The sequence below is a fragment of the Staurois parvus genome, unplaced genomic scaffold (genome assembly GCF_062004578.1).
Source record: "Staurois parvus isolate SC_StPar_1 unplaced genomic scaffold, SC_StPar_1.0 ptg000544l, whole genome shotgun sequence".
NCBI lineage: Eukaryota > Metazoa > Chordata > Amphibia > Anura > Ranidae > Staurois > Staurois parvus.
The window spans coordinates 6,792,276-6,814,755 of NW_028318340.1; the positions used below are offsets into that span (position 1 = coordinate 6,792,276).

The 22,480-nt window shown below is 40.9% G+C and overlaps 1 protein-coding gene across 2 annotated transcripts in view; it reads left to right on the plus strand.

Moving 5' to 3' along the window:
- Positions 1–22,480, plus strand: part of STARD13 (StAR related lipid transfer domain containing 13) — a 411,711-nt gene that overhangs the window by 167,571 nt on the left and 221,660 nt on the right. The window contains exon 1 of one of the 2 annotated variants that reach the window (XM_089690868.1): positions 3,562–3,778. The exons of the other annotated variant lie outside the window; for it this stretch is intronic. Within the exon in view, the coding sequence (XP_089546994.1) occupies positions 3,658–3,778 (121 nt within the window). The 5' untranslated portion in view covers positions 3,562–3,657. Of the gene's footprint in view, positions 1–3,561; positions 3,779–22,480 lie in introns of those variants that run through there. 2 annotated transcript variants of the gene reach the window in all.

A 22,480-nucleotide genomic window follows, 5' to 3' on the forward strand; every position in this document is an offset into this window, starting at 1 on the left:
GGAAACATTCTGCTTTGGGGGTGTTTTTCTGCTAAGGGGACAGGACAACTGCACCGCATCAAAGGGACGATGGATGGGGAAATGTACCATCAAATCTTGGGTGAGAACCTTCTTCCCTCAGCCAGGGCATTGAAAATGGGTCGTGGATGGGTGTTCCAGCATGACAATGACCCAAAACACATTGCCAAGGAAACAAAGGAGTGGCTCAAGAAGAAGCACATTAAGGTCCTGGAGTGGCCTAGCCAGTCTCCAGACCTTAATCCGATTGAAAATCTGTGGAGGGAGCTGAAAGTTCAAGTTGCCAAACGTCAGCCACCAAACCTTAATGACTTGGGGAGGATCTGCCAAGAGGAGTGGGCCAAAATCCCTCCTGAGATGTGTGCAAATTTGGTGGCCAACTAGAGGAAACGTCTGACCTCTGAGATTGCCAACTAGGGATTTGCCACCAAGTACTAAGTCATGTTTTGTGAAGGGGATCAAATACTTATTTCCCTCATGAACATGCAAATCAGTGCATCGTTTCTTAGACATACATTTCTTTTGAATTTTTTGTTGCTATTCTGTCTCTCAGTGTTACAATACACCTACCATTCGATTTTTAGACTGATCATTTCTTTGTGAGTGGGCAAACATTCAAAATCAGCAGGGGATCAAATACTTATTTCCTTCACTGTATGTTATATAGATGTATGTTGTATAGATTTATGTTATGTAGATGTATTTTATATACAGTGAGGAACAGAAGTATTTGAACACCCTGCGATTTTGCAAGTTCTCCCACTTAGAAATCATGGAGGGGTCTGAAATTCACATTGTAGGTGCATTCCCACTCTGAGAGACAGAATTTAAAAAAAAAATTCAGGAAATCACATTGTATGATTTTTAAAGAATTTATTTATCTTGCACTGCTGAACATAAGTATTTGAACACCTAAGAAACAGCAAGAATTCTGGCTCTCAAAGACCTGTTACTGTGCCTTTAAAAAGTCCACCTCTACTCCACTCATTAATCTAACTTAGTAGCACCTGTCTGAGCTCTTTAAAGATACCTGTCCACCCCACAGTCAGTCAGACGCCAACTACTACCATGGGCAAGACTAAAGAGCTGTCAAAAGACACCAGAGACAAAATTGTGGACCTCCACAAGGCTAGAAAGGGCTACGGGGCAATTGCCAATCAGCTTGGTGAAAATAGATCAACTGTTGGAGCAAATGGAAGAGGCTAAAGACGACTGTCAGTCTCCCTCGGACTGGGGCTCCATGCAAGATCTCACCTCGTGGGGTATCACTGATGATAAGAAAGGTGAGGAATCAGCCCAGAACTACAAGAGAGGAGCTGGTCAAAGACATGAATTGAGCTGGGACCACAGTTTCAAAGGTCACTGTCGGTAGAACACTACGCCGTCATGGTTTCAAATCATGCATTGCACGGAAGGTTCCCCTGCTCAAGTCATCACATGTCCAGGCCCGTCTGAAGTTGCCAATGACCATCTGGATGATCCAGAGGAGGCATGGGAGAAAGTCATGTGGTCAGATGAGACCAAAGTAGAACTTTTTGGTCTAAACTTCACTCATGTTTGGAGGAAAAAGGATGAGTTGCATCCCAAGAACACCATCCCTACTGTGAAGCATGGGGCTGGTAACATCATGCTTTGGGGGTGCTTTTCTACGAAGGGGACAGGACGACTGCACTGTATTAAGGAGAGAATGAATGGGGCCATTTATTGTGAGATTTTGAGCAACAACCTCCTTCCCTCAGTCAGAGCATTGAAGATGGGTCGTGGCTGGGTCTTCCAACATGACAACGACCCGAAGCACACAGCCAGGATAACCAAGGAGTGGCTCCGTAAGAAACATATCAAGGTTCTGGAGTGACCAAGCCAGTCTCCAGACCTAAATCCAATAGAACATCTTTGGAGGGAGCTGAAACTCCGTGTTGCTCAGCGACAGCCCTAAATCCTGACAGATCTAGAGGAGATCTGTGTGGAGGAATGGGCCAAAATCCCTGTTGCAGTGTGTGCAAACCTGGTCAAGAACTACAGGAAATGTTTGACCTCTGTAATTGCAAACAAAGGCTTCTGTACCAAATATTAACACTGATTTTCTCAGGTGTTCAAATACTTATGTTCAGCAGTGCAAGACAAATACATTCTTTAAAAATCATACAATGTGATTTCCTGAATTTTTTTTTTAATTCTGTCTCTCAGAGTGGGAATGCACCTACAATGTGAATTTCAGACCCCTCCATGATTTCTAAGTGTGAGAAACTGCAAAATCGCAGGGTGTTCAAATACTTCTGTTCCTCACTGTAGATGTATGTTCTATAGATGTATGTTATATAGATTTATATTATGCAGATGTATGTTATATAGAGTTATATTATGTAGATGTATGTTATATAGATGTATGTCATGTAGATGTATATTGTATATATTTATATTATGTAGATGTATGTTATATAGAGTTATATTATGTAGATTTATGTTATGTAGATGTATGTTATGTAGATGTATATTGTATATATTTATATTATGTAGATGTATGTTATATAGAGTTATATTATGTAGATTTATGTTATGTAGATGTATGTTATATAGATGTATGTTATGTAGATGTATGTTATATAGATGTATGTCATGTAGATGTATATTGTATAGATTTATATTATGTAGATGTATGTTATATAGAGTTATATTATGTAGATGTATGTTATATAGATGTATGTTATGTAGATGTATGTTGTATAGATTTATATTATGTAGATGTATGTTATGTAGATGTATGTTATATAGATGTGTGTTATAAAGATGTATGTTATGTAGATGTATGTTGTATAGATTTATATTAAGTAGATGTATGTTATGTAGATGTATGTTATATAGATGTATGTTATATAGATGTATGTTATATAGATGTATGTTATAAAGATGTATGTTATGTAGATGTATGTTGTATAGATTTATATTATGTAGATGTATGTTATGTAGATGTATGTTATATAGATGTATGTTATGTAGATGTATGTTATGTAGATGTATGTTATAAAGATGTATGTTATGTAGATGTATGTTGTATAGATTTATATTATGTAGATGTATGTTATATAGATGTATGTTATGTAGATGTATGTTATGTAGATGTATGTTGTATAGATTTATATTGTGTAGATGTATGTTATATAGATGTATGTTATGTAGATGTATGTTATAAAGATGTATGTTATGTAGATGTATGTTATGTAGATGTATGTTATGTAGATGTATGTTGTATAGATTTATATTACGTAGATGTATGTTATATAGATGTATGTTATGTAGATGTATGTTGTATAGATTTATATTACGTAGATGTATGTTATATAGATGTATGTTATGTAGATGTATGTTATGTAGATGTATGTTGTATAGATTTATATTGTGTAGATGTATGTTCTATAGAAGTATACTATGTATAGATGTAGGATCAGAGGCAGGCAGTGTAGGGGGAGGCTGTGTGCAGAGCGGAGCCCGGACGAAGTGCTCAGTAGTGGGGCAGTGCAGAGCCGGCTGTAGCCTCACTCCTCCTCCTCCCGCTCCTCCTCCTCCTCCTGTCGGGACACTCACACATGCAGAGCCGTGTAGGGAAGGAGCCGGGATGATGCTGCTGCTGAGGGATTTACAATGACAAGCAAACGATCTTCCAAATTCCTCCTGAGGAGGTCTCTGAGTGAGCAGTTAAAGGATTCCACCACCAAAGCCTGGGACCTTCTGTGGAAGAACATCCGAGAGAAGCGCCTGGCAGGTCAGTGGTGACACCCGGGGATCCCCGCCTGGGCTGTGTATGGGGAGGATGGGGACAAGGTGACTGCAGATGGGACGGTGTGAGGTCACTGCAGTCTGTCTGTGTCCTTGCTGCCTGTCACTGGAGGGTAGAGGGGAAAACGCTGCAACTAAACTTCCAGACATAATCTCTACATTGTATATACTTACTGAGATGATACTGCCATCATTGCTCACAGGTATAAAATTATACCAGATCGTTGGTCACAGGTATAAAATTATACCAGATCGTTGGTCACAGGTATACAATTATACCAGATTGTTGGTCACAGGTATAAAATAATATCAGATCGTTGGTCACAGGTATAAAATTATACCAGATCGTTGGTCACAGGTATAAAATTATACCAGATCGTTGGTCACAGGTATAAAATTATACCAGATTGTTGGTCACAGGTATAAGATTATACTGCAATCATTGGTCACAGGTATGAGATTACACTGTTATCAGTGGTCACAGGTATGACATCATACTACAATCATCAGTCCAGTGGCAGACTGACCATTTGGAAACTCGGGCACTTCCCGAGGGCCTGAGGTCAGTAGGGGGCCCCATGAGATGCCCCTGGTAACTTTTTCATAGGCTTTTTTGAGTTTGGGCAAGGAAACAGGGGCCCCATGATCCCCTATTGCCGTGGCCCCCATGAGTTGTCAGTCCGCCCCTGCATCAGTCACAGGTATGAGATTATACTGCAATTAGCGGTCACAAGTATGACATCATACTACAATCATCAGTCACAGGTATGAATTCTCTGAGATCATACTGCAACCATTGGTCATAGGTATGAAATTATACTGCAGTCGTCACAGGTATGAAATTATACTGCGATCATCAGTCACAGGTATGAAATTATACTGCGAGCATCAGTCATGAGTCAGGTGTGAGGTCATACTGCAATCAGCGGTCACAGGTATGAATTCTCTCAGATCATACTGCATTCACCAGTCACAGGTATCAGATCATTCTGCAATCATTGGTCACAGGAGAATATATTGCGATCAGTAGTCACTGGTATGAGATCATACTTCGATCATCAGTCACAGGTATCAGATAATTTGCAATCATTGGTCACAGATTATATTGCAATCAGCGGTCACTGGTATGAGATCATGCTTCAATTATCGGTCACCGATATGGGATTCTACTGCGATCATTGGTCACAGGTATGAGATTACACTGTGATCATCTGTCACTGGTTTGAGATCATACTTCAATCATCAGTCACAGGTATGAGATTATACTGTGGTCATCTGTCAGAAGTATTAATTCTTTGAGATCATACTGCGATCATTGGTCACAGGTATGAGATTACACTGCGATCATCTGTCACTGGTTTGAGATTACACTTCGATCATCGGTCACAGGTATGAGATTATACTGCGATCATCTGTCACTGGTTTGAGATTACACTTCGATCATCGGTCACAGTTATGAGATCATACTGTGATCATGTGCCAGAAGTATTAATTCTTTGAGATCATACTGCGATCCTCAGTCACAGGTATGAGATCATACTTTGAACATTGATCACAGGTCTGAGATTAAACTGCGATCTTCAGTCACAGCTATCAGATCATACTGCAATCTTCAGTCACAGGTATCAGATCATACTTCAATCATTGGTCACAGGTGTGAGATCATACTGCGATCCTCAGTCACAGGTATGAGATCATACTTTGAACATTGATCACAGGTCTGAGATTAAACTGCGATCTTCAGTAACAGCTATCAGATCATACTGCAATCTTCAGTCACAGGTATCAGATCATACTTCAATCATTGGTCACAGGTGTGAGATTATACAGCAATCATCTATTACAGATATGGGATCATACTGCGATCATCGGTCACTGGTATGAGATTATACTGCGATCATCTGTCACCGGTATAAATTCTCTCAAATCATACCATAATCATCAAGTCACAGGTATGAGATCATTTCTCTATCATTGGTCACAATTCTTTGAGATCATACTGTGATCATCAGTTTTAGCAGAGACGTAGCTTGAAGCTTGTGGGCCCTGATTCTCCAGGAGGGTGCTACGTACAGAGTGCAGGGTCCCAGAGGGTGCTACATACAGAGCGCAGGATCCAGGAGAGTGCTACGTACAGAGCGCAGGGTCCAGGAGGGTGCTACGTACAGAGTGCAGGGTCCAGGAGGGTGCTACGTACAGAGCGCAGGGTCCAGGAGGGTGCTACGTACAGAGTGCAGGGTCCAGGAGGGTACTACTTACATAGTGCAGGGTCCAGGAAGGTGCTATGAGTGCACAGTTCCACCACCAAATCCCAGTCCTTGAGAAGATAGTCACCCTCCCCCAGGTATAAAGCCCCCCATCTTCTAGGGAAGGGGTCTTCTCCATAGGTGACTAGTTGACACTGACTTGAGCATGGTATCTTACCTCATGATGACAGTGGTCCCTGTCCCAGCTGTCAGGCTGCTCTCTCTTCCTGCACCAGTCAACTCGGTGACAGGCTGCTCAGTGCTCACTGTCCCCAGTTGTCACCGCACACTGTGCACACAGCACAGGCGCTTCCTGGTCCCGGGCTGCTCTCATCCCATCCTTCTCACTGTTCAGGAAATGGCATGTGTGCCTCACAGCTTCTCCCCAGCCAATGACAGTGGAGGGTTGTGGACTGTGGAGCAGGCAAAGTTGAAGAGAAGAACTGGAGGACTGGTGCTCAGCAGTGGGACACAGGGCAGATGGAACTGGACTATGGAATTTTGTTGTGGCAAGTATGCTAATTTGTCAGGGAGGGTGCACAGGCACCCTGGAGCTAGGGGCTGGGTCGCAATTGTGACCCCTGTGACCCCTGTTGCTACGCCCATAAGTCTCAGGTATACTGAGATCATCAGTCAGGGGCAGAAATTCACTGACATACTGTGATCATTGGTCACAGGCAGGGTCAGTGCTTTCACTAGGCAAACTAGGTGGCCACCTAGGGTGCATTGCCACCTAGGGGTGCCTGGGCGCAGCACAGGTCGGCACTTTCTGTGTGGAACGCTGTCATATCATGATTAATCCTTCAGCTGTGGGGAGAGGCAGCAGAGGGGAGGAAGAAAGAACAGAGGAAGATGCCAATGTAGTAGCTCTTCTAGTGTTCATCTCAGACTCAGTCCCTTACTGCAAGCCGGCTGGCGGCTACTGATCACTGTGGAGTTCCAGCCCTTCTCTTCGCATTCATCAGTGGAGGTGGAGCTGCACCTGCAGAGGAAGGTATTGTTTGACTCTGATGTCCTGTGGGCGGGGTTGCCTGCTGTCACAGGATTTTATCTCCCTCCATTGCCTGGGGAATTCCAGCCTGATATTTGTCAGAGTGTGGATCCAACATCCTCCACTCACTGCAACTGTCACCCTGCCACTACCAGCCACAGTTATAGTCTATCCGTGACACCGTGACACTGATTTGGTCTTTAATATTGGTGCTGGTGGAACCTTATGGCACTTATTTGTGCAAATTAAAAGAAATTTAGCAGTTTCATGTTTTGTTGATTTAATATTTTCTACTCTTTTTTTATTTTTTTTATTTTTTTGGGGGGTGGGCGCAAGTAGCTGGTATTGCCTAGGGTGCAAAATAGTCTTGCACCGGCCCTGGTCACAGATATGAGATCATACCGAGGTCGTCAGTCATAGGTATCAATTTGCTGGGATCACACCATGCTCATCGATCACAGATCTATATGAACTGAGATCATACAGCGATCATGTATGAATTTACAGAGATCATGCAGGTCACACATTTTCTTACCCTGACAATGTATGTGATGTGTAATATGTCATTTGTGTCTGTAGACACATGGAGAACAAGCCATGGGCTGACATCTGTAGTGAAGGGATCAGTTATGTTTCTTGGAACATTACATTTTGAGAATATGCATTGCTATCCTCTCTCTATGTAACCTTTGTTGCCTTTTTGTACAATAGTAATTGGCTCCGGATTTATACATGTGGGCAGTAATGTGTAGCTTCTGGCATTGCTATAATCTGCAGAATCCTATGAAGAAGTTACAATGTAAACTTTCCTTGTGTGTATGTACTTCTATCAGCAGATTACTCAATGTAGACCTCTATGCTAGTTTGTCATTGAACTGTTTATTATTTGTTTTGTTTAATAATACTACAGATTGATAACATGGGGCAGTACAAAGTGGACTGTTCCTGTTGTTTTTGTTTAACCCTTAAACTTGAACTCTGGGTAGTATAAAAAAGCTAGTCATGCATGATTTGAAGTTTGTTCAGAAACAATTGTTTTGAACATTATTGCTTGATTTTCTTATAGTTAATGAGAATCAAAGATTTTTTTTCGTTTTTGTCTTAAATTAAATTCTGAATATAGTCCTCAGTTAGTAAAAATCAGATACGATGCGTAAGTGCTAGGAAAACTTTCATCCAAAAGTAGAACTTTTGTGGTCAAGAACTTCTGTTCATTTAAACAATTATGTATGGTAAAGGAATGTATGAAAGAATAATGCTAGCAAAGGTTTGCGTGCATTTAGAAGTATACTGTGTATTCCAAGGGCGGACTGACAACTCATGGGGCCTCCGGGCAATAGGGGATCATGGGGCCCCTGTGTCCTTGCCCAAACTGAAAAAAGCCTATGAAAAAGGTAACAGGGGCATCTCATGGGGTCCCCTACTGACCCCGGGCCCTCGGGCAGTGCCCGAGTTTCCAAATGGTCAGTCCGCCCCTGGTGTATTCATAAGCAGATTTTAAGTATATTCCAGTACAGGGGTCTCCAAACTTTCTAGACAAAGGGCCAGTTTACTGTTTTTCAGACTTTAGGAGGGCTGGACTAGGGCCAGTGGGAGTAGAAAATGTCCTGGCGTCCAGTGGAAGTAAACAACGCCTTGTCAGTAGGAGAAGTAGTACTCCATTGTTGGTGTCAGTGGAAGGAATAGTACCCCATCGTTGCTGTCCATGGAAGAAAATTTGCCCATCGTTGGTGTCAGTGGGAGAAATTTTGCCCTTTCATTGGTGTCAGAGGAAGGAATAGTGCCTCGTCATTGATATCAGTGGGAGGAATAGTGCTAAGTCATTGGTGTCAATATATGATAAAGGCAAGCAAAGTGCCTCATCCAGCCCCTGGTCGGCAGTTTGGAGACCACTGCTCTAGTACGTTGCTGAAATCAGTTGTTTAATACGTTGTTTAAAACTGAAACATTGGCATGAAAATTGAATAAAAATTTTACACCTTTCAATTGAAATTTTTTGTCAATGATGGCATCATCGAATGCTCTGGCAAATGATTTTTCAGAAAAATGTATGAGTAGTCGATCAAATATGGCTAGCTAAATGTAACTTTGTAGTGGGGCTCCCCCTACTGCAAGTGTCAAATGCTCATGTTTGTTTAGGGGAACATAAAAAGCATTTTTCTTACCTTATTCCTTGCTCCACTGGCAGCCGGCACTCTCTTCTGCTTTCCAACATTCTGGGTTGTAATCAGCCCTTGATGTCCCCACTGACAATGCAGGAATGCTGGCACTGTATTGGACATGATGACGTCAGTGTGCTTGTCCATACAGTTCAGAAAAGCCTGCAGGTGTGAGGGTAAGTAAAGCTGCTTTTTCTGTCCCCCTAGACAAATATAAGCATTTAACCATTTTTATGTTTACCATGGTCTAATGATTTCACATCAAGCATGTTTCCATTCTCGTACCTCGCACCACATTGCACTAGGCAGCCCATCCATTTAGAATGGTCCCACCATGGAAAATAGTCTTGTGCTGGTTTTTTTTACAATGCAGCACATTGCAACACAGAATATTCACATCTGTGAATTCTGTGTGGAGGTGCAATTAAGACTGAATGTCAATGCACCACAACGCAGGGTACATAGACCAGTTACAACAGCAATTGCAGGAGCTTATATTTCTAATGGCTCTACCATAGTACTAGTCTTCATCAAAATAAGATTTGACCGTCACTTACAAACACTGGAAGAACATACAAACTCCATGCAGTTGGTGTTTCCAGTGGGGAATGAATCCAAGACCACAGTACTGCAAGATGTGTGTATAGATTTCTGAAGAGTTCTTTAATTGTGTCATATTTTTAAAATAAATAGTTCGTCATATAAGATCTTGCTTCTGGGGGTGTATAGATTATAGGTGAAAGGAGTGGATTTCTAACTTTTCCAACAGTTGCAGTGTTTCCTGGAAAGCATTTCAGCAGTTTTTTTGGAATTGTTTTCAAATGCTGAAGCACTCATCATTTGAATATTGGCATAATCCCTTCTGCTGCACCATACTGGAGGATTCATCAAGAGAGGATTCCTGGTAGTAAATCCAGAGATATCCACAGGAGGTGTTTGAAGCCCCTTATAGGAGAAGGCATGTTATGATCTGTATGTTTTTGTGAGTCCACATCCTCAGGTGAGCACACATAGTGAAAGGTGGTAGAGCTCACTCTGCACATTCGTATTAGAAGCAGTCAGAGCCACATTGGGTGGCAAATTTATTTATGTACTTACATGGATAAGTACAGGATAACAGATTTATTTATACACACGGACAAAAAAAGGACAGTTGATTTAATTTTATGCCATTGATGTTGATGGACATTTATTGATTATTGATGGATACTTAAGTAAGGATTATTCACATAGTAATTTGGGTTTATTTTGAGTATTATTGAATTGGGCATGCATGCATATCATTTACAAAAAATTAGAGTTGTTGCTCCTCACTATAAAACATATGTAACTGATTGATAGTGTGGAAGCACATGTTCTGGAGGCCATATCCTAAACCCCGCTGGACTGGATGTGCAGGGCTACCCTGAAATGTGACCTTTGTTCAACAGACTCTGCATTGTGATGCTTTTCAGACCTGAGTGCACTGTGTTAGTAAGGCACAGAGCACTTTCCAGGTCCAGAGTTGTGCAAAGCCCCAGGTGTGACCCTGTCTCTGAAGGTTCAGCTAGTAAAGCACTGTTGAACCATTGGATGTACTGGCAATGATTATGGGAGTGCCTTTGGAAGCACTTGCTGGGATACTGGAAGTCCTGGCAGGGATTCTGCGAGCATCATTGGAAGTACTGGCAGGGATTCTGAAAGTAAGAGTTCTGGAAGTCCTGAAAGGAGTTCTGAAAGTAGGAGTTCTGGAGGTCCTGGCACAAGGCCTGGCAGACCTGGAGAAACTGTAACAACCCTCTCCTAGCAGTAGACCTTAAGTTCTCCCTAGAGCCTCCTCCTATCATCACCATTGCAGAGCACTCAGGAGACTCTTCCTGAGGATGGTCTGTACATTTCCCTGTGCACTTCTTTGCAGTCTCTGACTGGAAATGGAGTGGTGCTTTCCCACTATCCTGAGAATGCTTTTGTATGGTGTGTCTTCACACCCAGGGCTTTCATCTGGTTCACCAGAACAGACTTCCTGCCTCACTGAATGATCCTTTTGCGAGTCATTGTACTGACTGCACCTGGATGTCTCCTGAATGCTACTGGACCTTCTCTCCAAGTACCCCTAAAGGGGATGGTCCAAAGGTCTTCATGGCTCTTTTGCAGTTATTTTAAGGAAGTTCCTTCAGTTCCATCCCTGTTTCTGCTCCCAGTCAGGGAATGCTCCTAGTAGTGGTTCTAAGATGCCTGTCCCTCCCTTCCCAGTGGAGGATGTGGCACCCATTTGAAATTCCAGGTGATTCCTGGAATCATGTTTTGTACAACATGTCAGGCAAGAGTGCATTGTTATTTGTCAGTCCTCAGTTACAATCTAAATGTTGGGCAGAAGGATTATGCTCATCCTTCAGGTAGTTTACTTTTAATCTGGATGTAGATTCAGGAGTTCTCAAATGTGTCATACTGAACTGCTCAGGTTTATATGGGTTTGCTTTTTTTTACCAATCAGCAGTCCAATTTCAATACTCTGACTTTTGATTGGCTGGTATGGGTTGCAGTACATGTAGTTAACAGACACTTTTGTGCACCCTTTAGAATTGTGTGGATTTCTGTATGGATGACTTTTAATGTATAGTCTGATCTTTAGCTAACTAACAATAATAATAATATTCTTAGTTAAAGTGCCACTAAACCCACAATAAAAAAAATTATCAATAAATGCTGTATTACATGCTATTCTTACTCACTCAGTCACTATGAGATTAGTTTTTTGTATTCTGCAAAAAAGCCTGCTTGATCCTGTTGCTCCCTATCACCACTTTCTGTTCATGCCTCCAATTGAGCTAGGGATTCTGCCACACGGGGGGGGGGGGCGCATGCACGCCGCTGGAGGATCGCTTCTGCTGTGAAACCAATCTACAAGCCCCAGCAAGCTGTTGCTCGCCGGCCCCTGCAGATCGTCAGTCAGGGAGGAAGAACAGAGCTGTATCTACACTATATTGCCAAAAGTATTGTGACGCCTGCCTTTACATGCACATGAACTTTAATGGCATCCCAGTCTTAGTCCATAGGGTTCAATATTGAGTTGGCCCACCCATGCAACTATAACAGCTTCAACACTTCTGGGAAGGCTGTCCACAAGGTTTAGGAGTGTGTCTATGGGAATGTTTGACCATTCTTCCAGAAGAGCATTTGTGAGGTCAGGCACTGATGTCAGATGAGAAGGCCTGGTTCACAGTCTCTGCCCTAATTCATCCCAAAGGTGTTCTATCAGGTTTAGGTGTAGGCCACTCAAGTTCCTCCACCCCAAACTCGCTCATCTATGTCTTTATGGACCTTGCTTTGTGCACTGGTGCACAGTGATATTGGTGTAGGAAGGGGCCATCCCCAAACTGTTCCCCCAAAGTTGGGAGCATGAAATTGTCCAAAATGTCTTGGTATGCTGACTCCTTAATAGTTCCCTTCACTGAAACTAAGGGGCCAAGCCCAACCCCTGAAAAACAACCCCACACCATAATCCCCCCCCCCCCACCAAACTTTAGACCTTGCACAATGCAGTCAGGCAAGTACCGTTCTCATGGCAACCACCAAACCCAGACACGTCCATTGGATTGCTAGACAGAGAAGAATGATTTGTCACTCCATAGAACACTCTAGAGTCCAGTGGTGGCGTGCTTTACACCACTGCATCCAATGCTTTGCATTGCACTTGGTGATGTAAGGCTTGGAGCTGTCTGGCCACGGAAATCCATTCCATGAAGCTCTCTGCACACTGTTGTTGTGCTAATCTGAAGGCCACATGACGTTTGGATGACTTTAGCTATTGATTCTGCAGACAGTTGGTGACTTATGCGCACTGTGAGCTTCAGCATGCGCTGACCTTGCTCTATCATTTTACGTGGCCTACCACTCTGTGGCTGAGTTGCTGTTGTTTCCAGTTGCTTCCACTTTGTTATAATACCACTAACAGTTGACCGTGGAATATTTAGTAACAAGGAAATTTCACGGATGGACTTATTACACAGGTGGCAACCTATCACGGTACCACGCTTGAATTCACTGAGCTCCTGAGAGCGACCCATTTTTTCACAAATGTTTTTAGAAGCAGTCTGCATGCCTAGGTGCTTGATTTTATACCACTGTGGCCATAGAGGTGAGTGGAAAACCTGAATCCAATGATTTGGAGGGCTGGCCCAATACTGTTGGCACTATTATGTATGTTTACATAGATACAGTTCCGTTGTGTCATTAATACACTTCATTTGGGTACAGCACTGCATGGCCACACAATTGTGAGTTAAAGTAAAGCAGTGCTGTATTGCAAAAAATGGCCTGGTCAGGAAGGGGGGTAAATTCGCTGGAGGGCAAGTGGTTACTGGTTGAATCGCCTCCCTCTTATTCTACGACACAGGCTGGAGGGGTGTGACACAGCCTGTGACTGGCAGAAATCCGGCCACACAATGTTATTTCCACAAAATATAAAAGATTTGATTTCAAATATATATTTGTATTCCAATTTAAAACAGTTTATTTATATTATTTATTGTTACTCAGTATTCCAAAGGCTGTTTTTTTTTTTTAATTTGGAGCATGTGATCAGCAGCAGAGAACTAGATGCTCCTCCTGCTTATGTTTCCAAGCAGACAGGCTGGGAAAGATCTGGGTCATGTGACAGCTGTAAATCAATTAGGAAAAAGGTACTTAGATTTTTTCTTATTAAAATAATTACAGAGCCATCATACACATACAGAAATAGAAGGGATAATGTAAATTAAACAGTGTGTGTTTAGTATCACATTAAGAAACAGAACCTATTATTTCTGTTGCCCTATCTTTATTCAATCAATAGTTTAAACAAAAAGGTAATTGATGAAAAAAGTTTAATATCTTAGAGAGAAAGTTATAGGACTCAGGTATTCCATTGAATGAGATAAAATTAGAGGTGTGGATTATAGGTTTCATATTCTATAACAAACACACTGATTGAGTTACTAAGGGCAAAAATAGCAGTTCTCTTTCCAAGGGAAGTTGCACTTTCAAAGGGAATTTGTCTCAGAACTTAGTGAATGTGGTGAAATTTCAACTGAAAAGAATACCCAATCGCATGCTAGGGAAAAAAACAGCATTGCTTGCACATGATTGGATGATAAATATCAGCAGAACTTCATCTCATTCACTAAGCTCCGAGGAAAATGCCCTTTTGAAGCTCAACTTCCCTTGCAAGGTAAACAGTCTGTTAGCAGTTAGTGAATCAACCCACACTGTCGCTGAAAATTAAACTGGACCATTTCTAAAAAATCCTCATGAGGCCAAAGGCATTTAGTTACATTGCAACTGAACCTTCCATAAAACCAAGTCTGAAGCACTGTCAGCCAGTTTTTCTTCTTTTGTGCAGTGCCGTTTTAGTTCATTTCTCCTTCCTTTCCAGAACCATCAGCTCCCACTCTCTGTTCTAAGCAACAGTAGTAATCCAGCTTATAAAGTACCACGTAGCATAGACATCTTGTAGTGTTACCCTGTGTTGCATGAAGTTCACTTTCTACATCACTGTGGTATTTTAAGCTCTTAAAAGTGGCATCTGACAGTCTGAGAAAAAAAAACTATGGCTCCTCTAGCATCTTGGAGGGCCAGCAAAAAAATCTGAGGATCCTGCAGTAGGTTTTTACATGAAATCACAGTGGTTTATTGATTACAAGCTACGGGCAAATCATAAAAGGATATGGAATGCTAGATAACCATAGTTCTGTAGAATAAACAGTAAATGTATATTCTGGAATGGACAAGAGAGTGCCATTCTCAACCCAACTGAAACGTTGTACCATGACTTGAAGAGAGCTGTTCAAAGACCTCCTAGAAATATCAATGAACTGAAACACTTTTGTGTAGGGGAATGTTCTAAAATTCATTTAAACCACTGTGGCAACAGAAAATGGCTGCTATAGGAAATGTTACCAGTTACTATGTACAGGGTTTTATACAGGTTTTAAATAATTTGTGCAATATAAAAGACATAACTGAGTGTAATTTTTTGTTATAACTTTAATCAGGTTATAATTCTTTATTATTGGGATGAAGTCGAACATTAGGGCATATTTTAGAAGCAATGTAAACAGATATCAGTGACATTCCAGACAGTTCACAAACTCTCATCTGTAGCTTTAGTATCATTATTATTATTCAGGATTTATATAGCGCCAACAGTTTGCACAGCCCTTTACATTATAAAGAGAGACAGTAGACTTTCAATACAGTTCAATGAAAGAGGGTTAGAAGGGCCCTGTTCCTGAGAGCGTACCATCTAATAGGTAGGTGCATGTGGTAAAGAAGGAAATAACTGTGAGGAATGAGCTGATGTGAGGATTAAAAGTTCAGTTGTTAGGTAAACGGGGGATAGGCTTCCCTGAAGAAATTAGTTTTCAGGGAATCACTTAAAAGTGGACAGAGTAGGATATAGCTGAACAGATTGGGGTAAAGTGTTCCAGAGGATGGGAGAGGATGTGGAGAAGTCTTGGAGATGAGCATGGGGGGAGGAAACAAGGGAGCTAGAAAGTGGGAGGTGTTGGGAGGAGTGGAGAAGACAGTTTAGGTGATATATTGAAATAAGATTGGTGATGTAGCTTGGAGCAGAGTTGTAAATGGCTTTGTATGTTGATAGTATTTAGAAATTTATATGTTGGGCAATCGCAAGCCAGTGGAGGGAGTGGTGTTGAGAGTTGGAGGACTTTGATCAATTGGCAAAGAAGCTGATAAGGGGGGATAGTCTGTCTGGAGGAAAGCCTATAAGGAGGAAGTTACAGTAGTCAGGCAAGTCAAGGCGAGAGATAACAAGAGGGTAAAGTATTTGCTTGGTGGTTTCATTGGTTAAAAAGGGGCATATTTTCTGTTATTGACAGGGTTTTTCAAAGTTTTGTGAGAGCACGTAAAATGCATAGCAGATTTCCGAATCACTGGCTATTTAATCATCTTTTGATAATCACTAGGATAACAATAGTCAAGCTCTTGGGACTCTCAGTTGGTTACAATCATGCAGTTATTTGGATGGCCAAGTTGACACACTCTTTAGCTATATTATATTTCATATGCGTAAACAGTTACATTCTTGAGGACAATTAATACAAGTGTCTCATGTTTTTTTTCTCTTGTATGTACCTTCTGATTGTGGGGGAACACAGCTTTGTATCAAATATGTCACATTTTGCCAAGTTTTCTCTGTAACCTTTTTCAAAATTTTCAATAAAAACTTTTAGAAAAAAAGAAGGGGGGGGGGCATATTTTGGAGATGTTACGGAGGTGAAGTCTACAAGATTTGAACAGTGATTGGATTTGGGGTTGAGTGGACAGGTTAGCAAGCGCATTATTGTTGTGAACCACCAGGTATTATATTCCTTGTGGCTCATAAACAGACATCCTGATCTATCTTTTAATGTGAACAATTTTTATCTTTTTTCATTTTAAGCTGTGAATTTAAAAATGACCAAATTAAGAGTATCATTCACATCAGGTTACCAGCTATTTATTCTGTGTTTGTGTATCTGTCACTGTAATACAATAGTTCCATCCTGTTTGATACAAATAATAATTATAGAGGACCATTTGCATAAACTGTGTCGAAACTCGTGGGTGGCTCAGTGGATATGCAGTTGGCTAAAGGATAGATATCATGGTGTGGTTGTAAATGGAGTTCATTCGGAAAAGAGATTAGTCACTAGTGGTGTACCACAAGGTGTAGCCACTAGTAGTTTACCACTACTATTTCTGTAGTAGGTGATATAACTAAAGATGGTTGGTAATGTATGTCTTTATGTTGATGACAATAGGGTTGATATAACTTAGAAGATGACCTGGTAGTGCTGGAAGATTGGTCAGAGTAGTGAAAACTGCAGTTCAATGTTTCTAAATATAAACTAGATACAAATAATGCACCTAGGCAAAAAGAATGTTTTGATAGAGTAAAATATTCAAGGTATCATGTTAGCAAGAACTAGAGAGAAAAAAAGATTTAGAGGGTCCTTATTTTAGATGATTTCAAAATGAGCAAACAATGTGTCCAAGCAGCGGGACACGTAAATAGAATTCTAGATCATCACTAGAGGGATCACCAGCAGAGAGAATAAGGTCCTGATTCCCCTATATAAATCTTTATTTGACCTCGTTTAGAATACTGTGTCCAGTTCTGGAGACCTCACTTACAAAAAGATATTGATAAGATAGAATGAGTCCAGAGATGGGCAACAAAAATGATGAAAGGTCTGGGGGATAAAATATATCAGGAGAGACTTCAGAAACTTAATATGTACAGTTTGGAGGAAAGAAGGGAAAGAGGGGACATGATTGAAACCTCTAAATACACTAAGGGTGTGAATAAGGTTCAGGAGGGCAGGATTTTCTTTTCAAAATGTTTATTAATTCTTGCCATAAGAAACAGAAAATGGTAAATTATAACAAGGTTGATAAGTCATTGTCACAATGAGGAAACAAACAATAAACAAAATAGAACACAATGGGGTTTATTTACTAAAGCTGGAGAGTGCAAAATTAGGCTCATTTCTGCATAGAAACCAATCAGCTTTCTAACCTGAGCTTGTTTAATTAAGCGTTGGCAATAAAACCTAGAAGCTGATTGGTTTCTATGCAGAAGTGAACCTAATTTTGCACTCTTCAGCTTTAATAAATAAACCCCAATGTGTCATTATTTGTATCCAAAAAAGAAAAAAAAGGTATTAAGGGTTTGAGGTTTCAATCAGTATTGCGCCACTTTATTAGGTACACCTGTTCAATTGCTTGGTGACAGAAATTTCTAATCAGCCAATCACATGGCAGCAACTCAATGCATTTAGGCATCTGGACATGGTGAAGACAACTTGCTGAAGTTCAAACTGAGCATCAGAATGGGGAAGAAAGGAGATTTAAGTGACTTTGAATGTAGCATGGTTGTTGGTGCCAGAGGGGCTGGTTTGAGTATTTCAAAAACTGCTGATCTACTGGAATTTCACGCACAATCATCTCTAGGGTTTACAGAGAATGATCCGAAAAAGAGAAAATATCCAGTGAGTGGCAGTTATGTGGATGAAAATGATGTCAGAGGTCAGAGGAGAATGGGCAGACTGGTTTGAGTTAATAGAAAGGCAACAGTAACTCATGTCACTATGGACCAAAATCTCTGAGGAATATTTGCAACACCTTGTTGAATCTTTGCCACAAAGAATTAGGTCAGCTCTGAAGACAAAAGGGGGTCCAACCCAGTACTAAGCAAGGTGTACCTAAAAAAGTGGCTGGTGAGTGTATATTCTAGATTTAGAAAATGTATATATTTATATAAATATAGGGCAGAGCCGATGAACAACTTGGTCATTTTCTGCTCTCACTTTCTATGTTTCCATAGGTGTGTGAAGCATACGTCCACCACCTTCTGTGCCAATTTTAAAGTCTTTTATATTTCATTGCCCACATTTAATTAGGTGATGTGTTCCTAAAATTCCCATTATATGCTGTTAAAATGGAGCTTATTCAGTAAAGGTCAGCCATAGTAGAATAATTGTAGAACCTCACATTTGGTATTATTATTATTATTATTATACAGTATTTATAAAGCGCCAATAGTTCGCTCAGCGCTGTACATTACAATGGGAGACAGAACATGTGACAGAACAATACCAATACAATGCAAAACATGAGGGGATCGAGGGCCCTGCTCTTTCGAGCTTACAATCTAGGAGTGCATTTGAAACATTTTATCAAGTGTGCTTCACTAATCTCATATCTAAAGAAAAGGATCTTACGTAAAGTTGTTCAAAATCCTTGCACTTTATGTAGACGACATGAAGAATTTGTGTATTTTCTCTTAACATAACTGGCATTCATTATAGCTACAATTCTGCTGTCACAAGTTGGAAACTGATTTTCAGCCTTCTGTGCACTAAACCTTCTAGTAAAAAAATGCAAACTGCGTATGATCTCATATTATACAATAATGCTGGCCATACATGGTTCGTTTTTCCTGCTATTGGGAAGAAATTGGAACCATGTGTGGCCCTGTCGGCAGTCTATTTTGATCTCAAATTAGAAGGAGCCGGGCAGGAAATTCTTGGCTGAAAACTGCTGCAGTAAGTCAGATGCAGTCGCTGTTTGGGTATTCTAACATCAGCTGCCAAAATGCAATAGCTGGAAAAGGGGGTTCCTCCATCCACTCTGTTTAGTGTAAATGAGGAAATCTATTGATTTCTCTTTTTTACTGACAGGGCTGAATGAGAGAAATATTAATGTGTATGGCTCAGCTTTGGTGGCCTTCATTGGTGAGTCTTGTACTGACTCTGTACTTTGCAGTCCCTTGACATACCGTTAGTGCATGGATAAGTAGTCATCAGAATAAAAGCATAAATAGTTTGAATAGTGGTTGCAAGAAAGAAAATGTCATTGTCTATGGCCTGCCTTAGAAGCAAGCCAAATGCAGTATGCTTTTACATTATTCTGAGTTGCTTTGATTTGGTTTGGAATAGGTTACTGAGTGGCTTCAAGCTGAATCTGAGTTACTGCATGCAAGTATTGAGCTGCTTCACACTGCTTTGAGTGGCTTTAGCATTCACGTTGGATTGTACAGTATGGTGAAGAAGAGCAGCTCAGAGGCAAGCAAAAGCCTGTAGACATAATGCCCTAGATTCCTCTTTGACTGGAGTCCTTCTTTTTTCATGGGTAGATTACAGGAGATGGTTTACTTAGAAAAGTCATTACTTTTAAATATTTTCACATAACAGTTTAAAAAGAGCTCCAACTTTTTTTGCAAATGCTGGTACTGGAAATAAAATATGTGTGGAACTTTGGCACTTGTGTATAGTTGGAAGTGACAGAGATGTTCCCAGTTTAAGAATGCAACTGCTTCACTTCTGCGTAACACGAACGCTGGTAATGTTTATCTCTATGAGGATGGTTTGCGTTTGTTACAGCCTGTTGGACATTCCCGGAGGGATCGTGGCTCTTCTAAACTCTGTCAAACAGCTCAGTTACAGCTTGACTGAGCAGAGGACCTGGGCTGGGTGCCCATAAGTAGCAGCCGCTATGCTAAATGGAACTCTGTTTAGATTACAATCAATTAAGTTTGGTTTCCAGGAATATGTGGCCACTTGTCTCAAACATTTTCCTATCGCTTGACTCATTTTTTTTTTATTTTTTTTTACCAGAACTGTAGAACTAAACATTGTAAACAGTAAGCATCACTCATTAAGGAACATGATACAAAAATATAACATTGAAAGCACTTAGTAGCTGACAGTCTGATGGGTGCATATTGATTAGTGACTTGACCTCAATTATCTGTCTATACGAGACAAGACATTATATTCAGTAAATGGTGCTCAATAAAAATAGACTGCTATTATTTATTTTTTAAATAATAGTTCCTCTTAAAGAGGAACTAAACCCTACTATCCTTTACAGCCAAGGAGACTGCCATCTTAGCTTCTGTTGGAGCTGCATTTCCACGATGTTTAATTTATTGGCTTGACAGGTTGAGAGCACCAGCAACTGTGACAGTTATCATTCATGGCATGCCTTGGTTGTAACTTTGGGAAGCAGTGAATCAGTGGGTTTAGTTCTGCTTAAAGTGGAATAAAAGCTAAAGCCTGCTCTACATGGATTGAAATTTGGCTGGTTGAGCAGGGACCAGCTGAATTTTTAACCATGTCTTGGCACACCATGGTTGTACACAAGTCAATCTTGACCTCAATTATCTGTCTATATGAGGAAAGACATTATACTCAGTAAATGGTGCTCAGTAAAAATAGACTGCTATTTATTTTTCAAATAACAGTTCATTTTAAAGCAGAACTAAACCCTACTATCCTTTACAGCAAATGAGACTGCCGTCTTAGCTTCTGTTTGATCTGCATTTCCACAATGTTGTATTTATTGGCTTGACAGGTTGAGAGCACCAGCAACTGTGAGTTATCATTCATGGCATGCCTTGGTTGTAACTTTGGGAAGCAGTGAATCAGTGGGTTTAGTGGTTTAAAAGCCTAAAGCCTGCCCTACATGGACTGAAATTTGGCTGGTTCAGCAGGGACCAGCTGAATTTTTATTTATTGGCTCACTGTGGTTGTACACAAGTCAAAATATTGAACGGCTTTTTAGTGTCATGGCTATAGCCACCTGCACTGATCATCGTGTTCTGCTGGTAGAGAAGGTTCCCCGCCAGCAGAACACAATGGGGTTTATTTACTAAAACTGGAGAGTGAAAAATTAGGTGCACTTCTGCATAGAAACCAATTAGATTCCAGGTTTTATTGCCAAAGCTTAATTGAACTGAGGTTAGAAGCTGATTGGCTATTATGCACAGCTGCACCAGATTCTGAGTGAAACAAGTTTAGTAAATCTATCCCTGTAATTCCCCCAACAACACTGACTGTGTTGATGGGGTGATCAAGCAATTTTCTTTCCTTCCACATGTGATAGGAAGAAAATTGCATAATCTATGGTCTGCGTAACTCTAACCTCCTAAAAATGTTGCATTCCCTTCCTCCCACCCATCTTGCCTAACCTGTATAATATCAGTGTATTTACCTATTTTTAATCTGCTCTAGTCATATGATTCTGCAGCTTCAGCTCCCCTTTGCCAGTGAGTGGCTGCTCCAGGGGAGAGTAGGGAACACTGACATCAGCTGGGCCATGGAAACCTATGTGAGATGTCACAGTTCCAGGAACTCACAGCCATTTCTGAGCACTCCCTTACCCAGGGAAGCCAGAGCTGAAGGATCACATGACCAAAACATATTAAAAATACATATCTCTTTTATACTAGGTAGGCAGAAGAGGTAGGAGGAGGGGGAAGGGAACATTTTTAAGAATCTTTATAGTTAAAGTGTTACTAAACCCACAACAGTAAAATCAGTCTGTATATGCAGTAAAGCATGCTTGTTATAGTCACTGTGGAACCTAAATGGTTAATCCTCTGCAATATGTAAAAAGGATGTTTGATCCTGTCTTCTCTGGTCCTCCCCTTCTTACAGTGTCTCCTAAATATCTCCTGATAGAACAGAGGCTCAGGGGCAAGCTGCACATGCTCAATTTGGTGTGTATTGCTATAGAGTTGTTTTTTTTTTCTTGGGAGGGTGCATGTGATTGCCACAGGGCCAATCAGTACTCTCCAGACAGGTTAAGGGTCATGCATAGTCCTACAGGATGAAAACTCCTCCTACAAGCATTAACCAGTGCTTTGCTGGACACTGATAGAAGTCACAAGACTGATCTAACTGCTGATGAGAAAAGGTATTTAGCAGTTTATGGGGTTGATTTGCTAAATACAAATAGACTGTGCACTTTGCAAAGTGCAGTTGCTC